Here is a 16,038-nt window from a genome sequence, read left to right as displayed (position 1 = left end):
GCTTGCATTTCACTACCACTCACTAATACATAACATTTGCATAGAACACTTTTAACACTTGAAAGTGCTTTACATCTATTATCACACAGGGGTGCCTAGGGATTGTTTTGTTCAAGTCAAGGGACACTCACACAATAGAATTTCATTATAAGCATCTATTGGCAGGGATATAATGCTTTCCAAACTTTTGGTGTAACTGAAAGATGGGTTGTGCATCACTCGGAGAAGATTAAATGATTTGATCTAATGTATGACTTAATCCCTGAAACAATGAGGTGATTAATCACTGGATTTTTATTGTATATATAGCTGAGGTCCTTTTGGAGTTTGCAGACCTTGCATGAAGGGGATCTTCAAAATAAGGGCAGGTGATTTCTCTGAAATAAACACCCTTGACAATATTTGGCCTGCAGAACAGAATGCTATGTCACCTCTATGCATACTTTATATTTTCAGGTGATCAATATAATTTATAGCTACAAACCCAAATATAAATGTGCATTTTGAAAGCATCTATTGCTTCCAAAAAAAAAAAACCCATAAATTGGTAACTCATATGAAGTAACAATGAAAGACTGTTTTTTTTTTTGCCCCCAGGGTTATCACTTGGTCTTGGTGAGTGCACTATGAATCCACTGATCCTGGAGGCTTTTTTCCCCCATTTTGTTGTCCTTGTTGTTGCCCTTGTTGTGGCTGTTATTGTTATCATAGTTGTTGTTGTTGTTGGATAGGACAGAGAGAAATGGAGAGAGGAGGGGAAGACAGAGACGGGGAGAAAGCTAGATACCTGCAGACCTGCTTCACTGTCTGTAAAGCGAGATGCCCCCCCAACCCCGCTACAGGTGGGGAGCTGGGGGCTCGAACCGGGATCCTTACCTTGGTCCTTGTGCTCAGCATCATGTGCACTTTATGCACTGTGCTACCACCCAGCCCCCAAAAGAAATTTTTTAACATAATGCTTTAGGCCACGTCTTTTTTCTTGAACAGAAATGGAAAATCTGACTGTGTATCTGATCGATCACTAACAGAATTAATTTCAGCAATAAGTGGGGGCTAGATTCTATCAAGGTTCATACTCTACCTCAGCCAAGTACTTTGAATCATTTTAGTTAACCCCCATTCCCATGTCCCGTGTTTCTTCTGAAACTAAGAAAAACATCATGATGAGCAGCTATTCACTAATATGAATTTCCTTCATAAAATAATATAAGGAGAATGCTTTGCAAAATTGCCTGCATATAAAACTATGACTGTTTTTTTTGCAGTAATGTAAGGAAATGCTGCCCACACAACTGGATACATCATTCTAATTGTAGAGCAGTGTTTTTTTTTTTTTTTTTTTCATAATTATTCCCTTACCAGGAGTAGAATGGTTGGTTTCCCTATTAAGGCCAGTGCAGTGGATAATTTTCTTTTTGTGCCATAACTACACATAGAGGTAGGTCTGTCCTTGAAGGGCATCAGGTGAAGTCTCCTAAGGAGTTTGTGAACATTCTGTGGGCATAAAAGAAGAGTCAGATTGGTGCTACTCTGCCAAAACCCTGTATGACTAGATGTCAAATTTACTTTCTGTGAAAAGAAAGTTTTAAGGTAAAGGTATATGTGACTGAAAAATTCAAGCACTTAAACTCAATATAGACTTTCATTTTTTTTAAATGTCCACTTAAAAACTAATCATCTTTTGAAGAGATAAAAGAAAATCTGTGGAGGCTCTTCATCCAAGTGGGATTTTCCGTGGAGTATGCATTGTGTTGTATGTGTATTTACACTTGCTCGTTCTACTGCATTACCATAGGGTTTCCTAGCAAAGCTTAAAGTAACTAAAAAAAAAAAAAAAAAGAATTCAGTTCTTCACAAGCTAGCTTTCTCACTGATTATCATTACTGTTTCTTCCTGCTCAGGGGCAAACTGTTACAAAGGCCTTCAGCTTATTTAAAACTGCCAGTGTGAACACTAATGTATTAACTTAGGGATCATGGTTATTTCTGTAGTTAAACAACTCTGGCAAAAATTGGACTCCTAGGATGATTTCAACAGGTTCCTGGGGTTGTAAAACCAGAAGAAATTGCTCTAAAGGTTAGCCACTCCATCAAAAAGGCAAATAGTTTCAATTTGAAATTTCAAATCTCACATTTGAAAAAACCAAAATGGAAGCTATCTCATTTCATTTGGACATTTTTTCAGGCAATTCTATGATTCGGCACTTTTCTGAACACTATAGAATTCTGAACTCTTCACTCAAGCTAGCAGCTAATGTAATTGACTGACGTCGCTATAAGGTGAGGGATACAGTGCTATAAATTGCTGTTTTCTTGATTAAAAGGCTAAAAAAAATAAAGGTTATGCAAAATATAATTCATATACTAAAAACAAACAAACAAAAAAAGGCCAGAAGAAACATGGGCTAAAAAGTTTCAAAAGGTGAATTCGTAGGTGTGGCTGTGAAGTCAAGACTGCAGGTACCTGCAGCTGGGTTGTAGCACAGCTGGTTGAGTGGACATGTTAGTATGTACAAAGACCCAGGTTCAAGCCCCTGATCCCCGCCTGCAGGGATAAAGTGGTGAAGCAGTGGTGCAGGTGTCTCTCTTTCCCTCTCTAGCTCTTCCTCCCCCTCTCCATTTCTATCTGTCCTATTAAATAAATAAAAAGGGAGGGAATGGCCACCAGAGCAATGGATAGGTCATGCAGACATCAAGTCTCAGCAATAATCCTGGTGAAAAAAAAAAAGACTGCATCCATTCATGATGGCAGGAGGAGAATGTCATTTCATTAGGTGCTGACATAATATTTAGGGTGGGTGGGTAGGGATCAAAAATATTACTGGGTTTTAAATGAAGTAATTTCCTACACATACTCACGTCTTTAATATCCTTCTCTGGAATCCCATGCACCCTGGCATAGAAATACAAATGTTCCTCTACGGTTACCAGGTCATCTAAGGCATCTTCCTGAGGGCAGTAACCAACCAGTGAACTATGAGAGTGAACGTGACCCAGTGATCTGATTTGAAAGAATAAAAACATAGCAGTGACAAAAATGTAGTATAGCTAGGCCTTTAAATATAAAACTGTATATCTGAAATGAACACTCTAAAAAAAACCACAGACAAGAAAACAAAACCACCTAGATGTTGGTAGATGAAAACTAGAATTTGGTTGGAAAGCATGTAGCATCTGCAGATTATCTAGTTATGACACACACCTAAGACAGACAGACAGACACACATACAGAGAGAGAGAGAGAGAGAGAGAAGTCAATATTGCTTCAATAACTATTTTTTATATTTATTTATTTCCCTTTTTGTTGTCCTTGTTTTTTATTATTATTGTAGTTACTATTGTTGTTATTGATGTTGTTGTTGTTGGATAGGAGGACAGAGATAAATGGAGAGAGGAGGGGAAGACAGAGAGGGGGAGAGAAAGACAGAAACCTACAGACCTGCTTCACTGTCTGCAAAGCGACTCCCCTGCAGGTGGGGATCTGGGGGCTCGAAGCGGGATAGTTATTCCGGTCCTTGCACTTCGCGCCATGTGCGCTTAACTCACTGCACTACCGCCCGACTCCCAATAACTATTTTTTTAAACTACATAAATAGACATACAAAAGGTATGTCTTGCTTGGTCCCCAAATAAGCTGGTGCTAGTGCTATTTTAGTTATGGAGATTAAGAGATAAACTCAGTCCACCCTTAGTCACACTTAAAGGGTTTAGCTTCAACTCGCTTGTGGAATTGCTTTCTCCCTAAGAATGTCATAACACAATCACAAAATAGCATAAAGTATACATTTAAATTATTTTTCTCATTTAATTATCTTTAGCTCAGTAAGCTGAGACATTAGTTTTTCCATACCCAGACTGATTTCTGATCAAAATGTTTCCACTTGAAGGAATTATGTCTCCAGTCAACATTTTGAAGATAGTAGTTTTTCCTGCTCCATTCACACCGAGAAGGCCAAAGCACTGGTTTAAGGGAGAAACAAACGTAAGGCAAACTTTAGTCCAAACCCAAAACACATTAACTACTCTCTCTTTCCTAGGTGAAAATTAGGAAGAATAATACCTCACTGGAATTAATCACGGATATTTTCATGTTCTGTCAGTATTTGGTAACACTTTCTCTTTTAAAACAAATGAATACTTACATAGCTTTTTTTTATCATTAACAATCCAAACACTTGTATTTATATATAAGACTTGTTTTTGCATATTATATTACCTAGCACACTTCTCAGTGCCATGATAAAATATCTCATGAGAAGTGCTAACCTGACAAAGTAATTATTTTACAGACTTCACATTATTCATATAAAATCACAACTTTTTGGAATAAGCTACTGAAGCAACAACTTCTTTATACTGTTGAATAAATCTGGCACATTTAGTTTGAAGCTCTTCTTGGAAAAGCAAGGGAAATGCCTACATTTTCTTTCTCCTTTTAAAATGCCATTATATTGCTTCTTTGCAAATGGCAAGACTACAAATGGGTGATATTCTAGCACCTCATCTCTGATAACTGACTTCAGAGGCTGTCTTCTGAACATGCCTGGGGACTGAAAGCTGAAGAGAACAGCTTCACACAGATTCATCAATGGAAGTCCATCTCAGGGAGAACTGCAGCTTGGGAAGGGACTCAGGGCTTGTTACGCAGTGAACTTTCCCCGCCAAATGGGGAGACTCAAAGGATAAGGAACAGAACATATGTACAGCTATTAGAGAATCCATCAAAGATATTCGTAGGTTGACTTTAGTATTTCTGGACAGATAAAGTTTCTTTTTCTTTGTTATTTATTAAGTCAATAAAAAAAAGGTTAGAAAGAGAACACTGGTGGCTGGAGAGGTAGCACCGCAAGTGGAGCACAGTCCTTGCATGTGTCAAGTGCTGAGTTTGACCCCTGGGATGGTATTTACCAGGTGTTGCCCTAGTCTCTCTATCTCTCCATCTTCTCAGTAAAGAAATAATAAGGAAGTAACTTTTTAAAAGAATGTGGCATCATTCCTTACTTCTCCAGCAGGTATCCCAATGCTGATGTTATTTACGGCAATAATCTTTTTGTGGATAAGTTGGTAGGTCTTTGTCAGCTGATGAAGTTGGACCAAGTCAAAGTCATCTGCACCATTTTCAACTCTTAATCTCTCAGCTCGCACATCTTCATCTTCATCTATTGTCTCCATTACAGGTGAAGAATGAAATTTTCTTAACAACAGTCTAAAATACAGTCCCAGTGATTTTTGTATTAATGATTTTGAAATGATACCTGTGATATGTTTTAATAGGCTTTCACTTCATTCAAAGAGGTACTAACACACACTAGGCATGTTTGCAATTTGTCATGTATTAGACTACTCAAGTAACTTTAATAAAAATATGGATGGTAATCACCATATTCACAATTCATACTTGGAAAACTTTTTTTTCTTGTCCATGCCTTTATGCTTAGAGATCTGTTATTATAACTCAGAATCTTAATTAGAATAATAAGGTCAGTTCGGGATTGAAAGTTGCATCCCAATCAAGAACTCAGACATTAGAGAGATTCAACACACATAGCCCTAGATTGATGATCACATTTTAAAATTCTCTCTACGGTTTAATCATCAGCAATATGAATATTATTCTGTATGCTTTACCACGTGTCTCACCAAGGGATCTAGGCAATATATTTAGGTTAGCAGTCCTGAAAACTCACATCTCAAATCCACCTCTGTAGTAACTCATAAAAGCAAAGCAAAGCAAATTTAAAACTCAGTAAACCATGTTCTGGGAGGTGGCACAGTGGCTAAGGAACTAGACTCTCAAGCATGAGGTTCCTGAGTTCAATCCCCAGCAGCACATGTACCAGAGTGATGTCTGGCTCTTTCTCTCTCCTCCTAAGTACTTTTTAAAATTTTCTACTTATTGTTTTTTGAACTCAAACGATAATATATTTTATACATTGTTCTAAGCCATGCATTTCTCTTTAATAAATATTATACAAAATCTCAAATATTACATAGTAAATTATAATAACTGCCTTGTTTTATTTATGAATCACAAATATAATTTAACCTGACCTGAAATGAAAGGCAGGCAGGTTATTTTCATTCTTTTTCTATTAGGAATGACTGTTATAAAAAACTTATACATGCATAATTCTGCTTACATGTGACATGTGCGTTCAACCAGGTGTGACACCACCTGCCCCCCCCGCCTACACGTGAATATATCTACCAGAAAAAAATTAGAAATAGAATTTCTGAATAAAATTTATATATATACTTTTTTAACTTTATTTTTTTAACTTTATTTTATCTGATAGAATAGAGAGAAATTGAGAGGGAGGGGGAGATACAGGGAGAAAGACAGAGAGACATCTGCAGCACTGCTTCAGCACTCATGATTTCCTCATGCAAGTGGAAACTGGGGGCTTGAACCTGGGTCCTTATGCATGGTAATACATACACTTAATTAGGTGTGCCACCACCCAGCCGCTATAGCTTTTCTTTTCTTTGTTTCTTTCCTGTCTCTTCCTCCCTCCCCCTTCCTTTCTCTCTCTCTCTCTTTCTTCTTTCTTTCTTGCCTCTAGGGTTATCGCTGGTATTTGGTGCCTACATGAGGAATCCACTGCTTTTGGTGGTCATTTTTAGTATTTTATTGGGTAGGACAGAGAGAAATTGAGAAGGGAGGAGGGAGGGATGGAGGGAGGGAAAAAGAGAGAGAGAGGGAGACTTGCTTCACCACTTTGAAGCTTCCTCCCTGCAGGTGGGGAGCAGAAGGCTTGAACCCAGACCCTTGCACAGGTCCTTGCACGTAGCACTGTGTGTGCTTAACTGGTGTGCCACCTCTAGCCCCCCTATATATTTTTTCAATCATGATTCTTTCCTTACTTTACCCAATATTCTTTTTTTTTTTTTTCCTCCAGGGCTATTGCTGGGCTCAGTGCCTGCACCATGAATCCACCACTCCTGGAGGCCATTTTTTCCCCCTTTTGTTGCCCTTGTTGTTATAGCCTCGTTGTGGTTATTATTATTGCCATTGTTGATGTTATTTGTTGTTGGATAGGACAGAGAGAAATGGAGAGAGGAGGGGAAGACAGAGAGGGGGAGAGAAAGATAGACACCTGCAGACCTGCTTCACTGCCTGTGAAGCGACTCCCCTGCAGGTGGGGAGCCGGAGGCTCGAACCGGGATCCTTACGCGGGTCCTTGCGCTTTGCGCCACATGCGCTTAACCCACTGCGCCACCGCCTGAGCCCCACTCCATATTCTTTACCCAACCTATTGGTATTATACTACATACTCAGACTTTCCCAATTTCTATGTTCCATCATTCCAAACTAGACTCAAAGACTACACCTTTTATGTAGACATTCTCTTTCCACCAGTAAATCTTGATCTCTGTAAGTCTAACAACAGTCTTAATTTAATTTTACTCCATTATTCTATAGTAATACTTGCACATAAAGCTTGATCACTGTGGAAATTAAACTAATTCTTAAACATTTTTTTTGAGAAAAACATTTCCATTTCACTTATGGAAACACTTAGACTATGGAGCCCTCCCTGAATACTTTGAGTTGCATTCTGTCAAGAAGTCACACAATATATTTTAATTGTATTTACCTGAGTTTCTTTATTAGCCATTCATTTACTAAGAGTCGTAATAAAAAGAATATGGTGCCCTGAGCAACCAAAGCCACGAACATAGCACCTAGTTTATTCATCTCAAAGGTTTCATTCGGATATTCTACTCCATAAGCTTTTAAGAAGTCTAGGACTGACTGTTGTTGAGAAAGTTCAATCAGACCATAGCCAAAACAGAATTGTGGGAAAATCAGGAAAATGCGCTTGAGGGTTTCCGAAATAAGTTCTAAAGTCTGAAATCAGAGAAGCAAAATTGAAACTCAGTGTTATACTTCCAACAAATTAATAAAAAATATCAAGCCAAAGGTAGACAAATAATGAAGCCTGAGAAGTTTATCTAGAATGGCAATTATTTCACACATATGTTAAATTACATATAAACATGTCCTATAACCACTGGAAGAAATGTATTAATGAAATAAAGCAGGAGAAGATTATGCATTTAGTTTTTTGAGCATAGCCTAAGAAAAAGGCTTCAGACCAAACAGAATATGCGCATACAGGGCCACTTGTAGACCTGCCTTAATATGTAGGCCTGTAGGAATATCGAGGGCTTGGGGGCTAGATGCCTGCGTCAAGAAGGTATTCAGTACTGTAGTTTCCAAGCCTAATGTAATTCTACTTAGAGATGGAATAAAATGGTGATATGGGATGGAAAAACAACCTATGCCTGAGAGGAGCAAATGGGTTCGTTTTAATGTTATTCACATTTAGGGCTGACCACTTGCACCTCGTGGGTTTCTTCTTCCCCCTGGAGTGGGCTAGTCTATTCCTCAGTTCTCTTCATTTCTTCTGCATTCTTTTGCATTCAGTCGCCTAGCCCTGTTAGTGCTTCCCTTCTCACTGACCTTAATTGTCAGCTCTGAATGGAAAGTGATGCTTGCAGTGAAGTAGTTAAACTCCAGTGCATGACTGCAAGGGATTTTCTTCTCTATGAATGTTCACATAAATCATAACCACATTAATACAGCTAAGTCACCATCCCTGTCTCCTTCATCCTATAATAATTTGTTAATCAGTAAAATGTTTAGCAACTGATTGGTTGGCCTTTTTGTAGTGCCATACAACGTATCTGATTTCACCTCCATCACCTCACTCAAACTCTATCAAATGTCAACAGTTGTGACATTGAATAAATAGTCATAGGCATGAATCTAGATGGAGTCTAAAAAGAACATTTAATGACTGTAGTTTTTCCTTTACTAAATTTAATATACAACAAGTTCTTTTTGTTCTATTCAGAGAATGCAAAATACAAAAAAAAAATCCATCTTTAACATGTTAAAGTTTTTGATACATTGACTGAGGTTAGCAGACAAATAAAAAGAAAGAAAGAAAGTAAGTAAGTAAGTAAGGAAGGAAGGAAGGAAGAAAGAAAGAAAGAAAGAAAGAAAGAAAGAAAGAAAGAAAGAAAGAAAGAAAGAAAAGAAACCTTACTGCATCATTAGGCTTTTCCTTGGAAAGAAAGTACACCACCGACAAAGAGACAATGGAATTGATGCCAAAAAACAAGTTGATGCAAACATAAGTGATGAAAGCCATTCCTGTCTCATGGAATAACCCAGCCAGCATGTACATCCAAGAGAACGTGGCGTATCTGTAAATCAATAATACTAAGAATTAAAATCATTTCTTAACAGTTTCCTTTATAAAATAAAAAGAATATGAGTTAGCTTTTTTCCTCCAAGGGGAAAAATATTTTAGGGTTGAACTGTCAAACCTTATAGCTAGAGTTCTCTTTTATCCATTGTTTATCAAAATGTTCAGAAGAATTTTAATGATTGTAAGAATCTTTTCTTTTAAGAAGTCTTAAGTAGTTCTATAGTATTACAACTACACATGTATTCCTCTTTGAGATGAATGGCATGTCCCCATGCAGGCAAGACAATTTTTTTTTTGCTTAAAAATACAAGTTTAATTAATATGTCTTATAGTTTAAGTGATGACTTTTTTTGTAGACTAGCTGAGCGGACAACACATGATTAGAAGTTGGATGCCTTATTTTCAACAAACACCTTAGCAATATTTTGGGCAATAAATGAATACTACCCATGCACTAAAGGCAAAAGAACTTTCTCCTTCCCTCCCTCCCTCCCTCCCTCTCTTCCTTCCTCTCTCTCTCTTTCTTTCTCTTCCTCTCTCTCTCCCTTCCTTACTCACTCACTCACTTTCCTCACCAGGACTACAGGCATTGGGATTCAGTGCTTATGTGAAAACTTCACCATACCTGATGGCCATTTTTTTTTTCTTTCTTTTTCTTATAGAGACAGAGAGAAACAGGAAATAAAAAGAGGAGATAGAAGGGGAAGAGAGATACTTGTAGCACTGCTCCACTACTCATAAAGCTTCCCTCTGGCAGATGGGGACCAAAGGCTTGAGCTCATGTCAACATGCACGGTAATATACGTTCTCTACAAGTTGTGCTGCTGCCATCCAGCATAAAGAATTTCAACACTGATTAAATCAATCTGTATTATCCTAGCAGAAAAACAATTTATCGGGGGCCAGGCAGTGACACACTGGGTTAAGCACACATAATATAAAGTGTAAGGACCTACTCAAGGATCTGGGTTTGAGCCCCTGGCTTCCTACCTGCAGGGGGGTTGCTTCACAAGTGGTAAACATGTCTGCTGGTGTCTTTCTCTCTCCCTTTCTATCTCCTCCACCCCTCTCAATTTTGCTCTGTCTTATCCAAAAAAACTCATGGCCACAGGAGCAGTGGATTCATAGTGCAGGCATGGAGCCCCAGTGATAACCCCATAGGGAAAAAAAAAAAAAGAAACAATTTGTTTTCCCACTTTGTCAATGCATAAATTCATTTTTGATCATTCTAAAGCATTCATTTTTATATAAATTAAATCAATATATAAATTGCTAAGCATGACACTGGATACCCAGTAAGTGCTTGCTAATGGTATGAGCTATTATTAATATCAGCATTAATTTTCAGAATTGTAATACTTTACAAACTGTGGACTAGTAAGTTCAAGGTATTGTTAGTCACCTTAAATGAACCCTGAGATAATTGCCTATTAGTTAATAAGATCTAGATCTGTACCTAGGAGCATTTAATTGCATTAATTCTTATGTCACTGCAGCTTACCCAAACAGCAGGAGGAGAAGAGATACAGCACCTAGATTGTTTTCACTGTAGAAGGCAGGTAACTTGAAAATTGCAATGACACCAATGGAAAATACTACAGGCACCAAGTAGAAGACCTAGGAAAATATGTAAAGTCTTATTTAACATGTGAAAAGCTTTGTTAAAAGGTAATCAATAGTCCATTTAATTTCAAACTAAAACAGGTGAGCTAGAAATATTTGAAAGGATAAATTTTTTACATCTATTCCTGTGGTTTATAACATTCAGCTTAGTTTACACTGATTCCACTCTAGAATTTGTCTGCTGCAGAAAGAGGTCACACCGGTCTCCCATCTTTATAGACAGACACAGAGTCCCTGGTGTTCTTGCCTCCAGGCTCTGAGACCTGACATCATTTGGTGACAGGGGTTCAATGAAAAAAGATAAGACAGCCAGGTAGCTTGGTATTAGAGTCAGTCCTAAAAGTATTGATTTCATTTTGAATGCTGGAACTCTCTCCGATGGCTGATTTCTAAGACTTGGTTATCAGTGAGCCACTCTGTGCAGAATTACAGGGCGGGAGGACCCACACATTCTTGGGATCACAGGTTTATGGAGAGCTAGGTGATACACTGTCAATTAAAAATATTAAATGCTATGGCGTCTGCGGCAAGATGCACACAATGAAAGAGATGGTAGTTTGATTTTGGGGGAAAAAATCTAACTTGGTATGAGTACTAGATACATACAACAGAATCTAGTAGTATGCAACCCATTTTTTTTTAATGAATGCTTTAGGCTTTCTTAACATTAGGGCTCCTATGAACTCATTACCATTCTTTTAGGTTTGACTTCTACAGCAGATCCATTTCAGACCTCGCTGAATACATTAACAAAATGGAAATACAATTAATTACTCTCCAAACCTTCAAACCAATGATCTTTACAACTACTCGGACAATTTCACCATAATCGCCAGGCAAATGCATACCCATCCTGGGCTTCTGGCCAATACTGGCACAATTGGAGTCAAGAAAAACCATCTGAACTTTGGAACAATTTTATGCAAATGAGAGATACCAATGAAATCCATCCTTTGTTTCCCCTCCTAATCCTCTCTAATGTGTCAGTCAGCAGGGACTGCTACTTTGAATTTTTCACTATTAGCTGATTAAATTTTTACAAGTGTAATTATTTGGTACCACCAGGTAAGGCTAAGCTATTTCTCCACAGTAATTATTCTCAAACTTCTGTGTGCATAAAATAACTTGGAGAATTTTATTTAAAAAGCTTGTTCTTCAGGCTTTACTCCCAGGATGCAGACACCACAGATCTGGAGTAGGGTTCAGGAATTTTCACTAAAAGTGTCCTTTGGATTCTGATAAAGAATGTCCTAAGATTACAGAAACGAAGTCAGGACAGGTGACTTTCCTTACCTCCAGCCACTAGATGAGAACAAGCTTGATTCAAATTACCTTCTTCCCTCTGTGTACTGTTTTCGTGGCAGTAATCTGAACATCCTAGCGTAAACAAATCTCAAGTATAAAACCGACATCTCCTGCCTAAATCAATCCTGTCTTTCTTGCCACAATTTACTCACCATGTCATAAATGAAGTTTGTTACCCAGTAACATGTCACACCGATGCCTGAAATGTGCTGCAACTGCTTGGCCTTGGTCTGATGCTCCCTTACAACATAGGTGACAAAGCTGGCTGTGGTGACAGAGTAGCCCATCAGGATGGAGAGTGCCACTAAAATATCAATTAAGCTGCTCATTCTGTAGCGAGCAATAGAGAGAGAAAAAAAGAGCACATGTGATTTTTTTTTTTTTAGAATGCTTTTCCTTTCAGTAAGATTCATGGCTAAAGCCATCAACAAAATAGTACAAGAGTTAGCTGTGACACAAATAAGTTTTCCTCCAAGTTCAGCCAGATAATATCTACTACATGACACAACTGTGACCCTGGGATAAATGTAGTTCCAGTGTATCTGAATTGACTGGGGACATTTGATAGAATAACCTCACTCTCCAAGGGTTACAGGATGTATTCAAGGGCTGACTTGTTCTTAAGCAGAGAAAAAAAGCACTTAAATGCTATGAAGGGAAGTTGAAATGATGAAGCACTTATACGCACTTGACTTCTAAAAGCAAAAGATTCTATGAATCTATGGTCAACAAGCTCTACTTGGCAACCCCACTCTACACCCTTTTGGAAACTTCCCTTTATCCCAGTCAGTCATTTATATTGCCAGCTCTTTTCGACTGACATTCATTCAGATACAACTATTATTTCCAATTATAGCACTTTATACAGAGGGCGACTGCCAAAGAGAAAATTGGCTTGCCAGATAGATCTGCTTACGTGGCTTGTTCTTGGTCTTGCACTCCTGGGTAAGGATGACTATACATGATGATGCCTTAAAGAAGAGACAGTTCTTTTCATTAGTAGGTATTCAGTAAATCAGAAATGCCGATTTTTAGATGAATAATGCATACACTTTCCTCCTTAGGCTACGATCTGAACAATTTTATTTCGAAGATATATTTTTAAAGGAAAACGGTCACCCACATCACATCTATTGCATTGATGCCATATAACCAGTGGCACATGCAAAAAAAAAAATCCCCCACTATGAAAATTGGTGCTGATCTCTGGAGCCCTTCCCCACTAGGGACAGACAGAAACAGGCCGGGGGTATGGATCGACCTGCCAACACCCATGTCCAGTGGAGAAGCAATTGCAGAAACCAGAACTCCCAAGAATTTTGGTCCATACACCCAGTGGGGCAGAAATGACAGGTGAAAGATGATTAGAGGGCTCTGAACTCTATCAGGATCCGAAGAGAGAAGAGGAAAAAGGGAAGGACATTTGGATGCAGTAATAGGTGTATGTATGACTTGGAAAGGAAGAGAAGATGGGATCATAGGGGAGGGGGAGTGGGCAAATATATACAAATATAGACAGTTGTAGAAATACAAGTTAAACCATATCTGCCACCTTAGGAGAATTGCTGTAGTTTAGTCTGGAAGGAATGGGGATGCAGAACTCTGGTGGCAGGAAAGGGAAGGTGTTGTACCTCTGTTATCTTGTATTTTGTAGTCAAATGCTCTACCACTGAGCTATACCCCCTTAGCTAGTACTTTCTGCCTTCTCTACAAATTATAAATCTCAAATAAGATGCTTCTCATTGACAATTGCTATTAAGACAGTAAAGAGTTTGAATAAATAGTAAGATTAAGAGTGCAATAAGAGTCTAGTTGTGTAAGATTTATTAGGGGAAACAAGCAAACTTATATTCTCTAGGAATAACATAATTTTCATGTTAAATTAACCACTAGAGGGAACCACATGAATATAATAGATATTGACACTGCAAAGGAAAGCTAATTAAAATATTTGTATTTGCATGCTAGAATCAAAAATAATTTCACCTAAAGCAAAAATATCAATTCATGTAGAATTAATAAAATGTCTTCAAACATAGCAACAGAATAATACAGTTAATTAAAAATATAATACTGCCATGGCAGACACCCATACAAATATTAAAAGTCAATGGAAGTATTAAAGTGACATTGATTTCTCCTTCCAAAGAAATCAATCTCCTTCCAAAGTGGATGGGAAGATAGCACTTTCATATTAAAAAATAAATTTCTTTTTATGTTCAATACAAAGTTTAGGTTCTAAAATCTTAATTCTGGGGGCCAGGTGGTAGTACACCTGGTTAAGTACACACATTACAGTGTAGAAGGACCAGATTCAAGCTCCTGGTCCCCACCTGCAGGGGGAAAGCTTCCTCAGTGGTGAAGCAGGGCTGCAGGTGTCTCTCTGTCTCTTTCCCTCTCTGTATTTCCCTCTCCACTCTTAATCTCTCTCCATTAATAAATGAATAAAAAGATTTAAAAATTTTTTTCATTTTGTATCTTCTATAATTTAAAACACAGTAGCAGGAACTGCAACTGCTTGCCTGCTGAAGTCCAGAGTGGTTCAGAAGGCTTTGGTCGTGGTAAAGAATACTAATTAGAAATGAAACCTGGAAACAGGTTTCAATAGCTGACCCTTCAAAAGAGGAATGGGTCTCTTGTTCTCACGTATGTACCCTTGTTGCATTCCCTCCAGTAGTTTCTATAGTTCTTATGTGTTCATTATCTGTCACAGCAACAATTCCCTTTTTTCCTGAGGAAGATATCCCACTGAAAGTCAAGAGCTCAATAGTATTTCACACTAGGTTATACTAGACCTAGCTAGCTTAAGTCACCTATTAATTTAATTTGTCACTTTTGTTGAGGCCCCATACTGATGCTCTGATCCAAGGCCTATCAGTCTTGTTATGTATTTCATGCTTTCTCCAGGAAGGAGAATGCCAAAGCAGTTGGGGAAAAAATGACCTCTTCTCTGAAATGAAGATTCCAAAATTTTCAGTTACTAGAATGAGCACTTGACTCTATATCTCACTCACACAATCATATGTAAAGCCAGTACACTTTATGTTTATGATGTCCAACACTATGGGGATCAAGGAAAAGTAGGTATCAGGTATGACGTGGAAAAGAAGTGAATGCAGGGTCATAGAAGTGAATAAAAATGGGTGAGAATACAGATAAGTAGATAGGTAGATAGATAGATAGATAGACAGACAGACAGACAGACAGATAATAGGCAGACAGAGATAATAGTCAAACCATATCTGTGACGTTGCAGTACTGCAGTTTCTTCTAGAGGAGGATGGGGACACAGAACTCCGATGTTGCTGATGGTGAGGAATTATATCTCTATTTTATAAAAGTATTTTATACTTTTGTAAATAACTATTAAATCACTAATGAAAAGCAGAAGAAAAAAAGAAAATGAATAAACAGAAAAAGGTAGATGTCACCATTCCTAAGAGATATATATTGTGTCTTTTTCTCTAACTAGTGATTGAGAAACTATTATTTTAGGCTAGAAACTTAGTCTTAACCAGAATTCAATCTTTGTCCATGGTCTTTGGCCAGTTACTTGGTCTTCCTTCATCTTTATTTTTATTTTGTAGATTCAGTATGGTTATATAATTTGAGGAAACCTTAAGAAGATGAAATGGTCTGATGATCAGTAATTGCATTAGAAAACAAAATCAAGTCTTTTGCAAACTCCAAACCCAATTTTAAAAAGTACATTGAAGCTTCTTGATAGATTCAACTGAAGCAGAACTGTCTTGAGTCCAGAGAAGTGAGAGAAACATGAAGTATGAGGTTTGGAGTATTAGAAACTGGAGAGGCAGAACTCTGATAGAAATATGTTCAGTTTTCAGTTTAAATCCTACTTCTGAGTCACAGAGGGAATAAAAATGTTTATC

At 37.8% G+C, this 16,038-nt stretch overlaps 1 protein-coding gene across 1 annotated transcript in view; it reads right to left on the bottom strand.

The window, feature by feature from the left end:
- Positions 1–16,038, bottom strand: part of ABCA12 (ATP binding cassette subfamily A member 12) — a 224,964-nt gene that overhangs the window by 15,349 nt on the left and 193,577 nt on the right. The window contains exons 40-48 of the mRNA XM_060193951.1: positions 13,065–13,119; positions 12,301–12,478; positions 10,722–10,837; positions 9,056–9,215; positions 7,598–7,851; positions 5,001–5,205; positions 3,850–3,959; positions 2,859–3,000; positions 1,360–1,494 (exon numbers count right to left, since the gene is read on the bottom strand). Of these exons, the coding sequence (XP_060049934.1) occupies positions 1,360–1,494; positions 2,859–3,000; positions 3,850–3,959; positions 5,001–5,205; positions 7,598–7,851; positions 9,056–9,215; positions 10,722–10,837; positions 12,301–12,478; positions 13,065–13,119 (1,355 nt within the window). The remainder of the gene's footprint in view (positions 1–1,359; positions 1,495–2,858; positions 3,001–3,849; positions 3,960–5,000; positions 5,206–7,597; positions 7,852–9,055; positions 9,216–10,721; positions 10,838–12,300; positions 12,479–13,064; positions 13,120–16,038) is intronic.

This window comes from Erinaceus europaeus, chromosome 7 (genome assembly GCF_950295315.1).
Source record: "Erinaceus europaeus chromosome 7, mEriEur2.1, whole genome shotgun sequence".
NCBI classification, from domain to species: domain Eukaryota; kingdom Metazoa; phylum Chordata; class Mammalia; order Eulipotyphla; family Erinaceidae; genus Erinaceus; species Erinaceus europaeus.
This window is presented reverse-complemented; position numbering and strand designations above follow the sequence as displayed.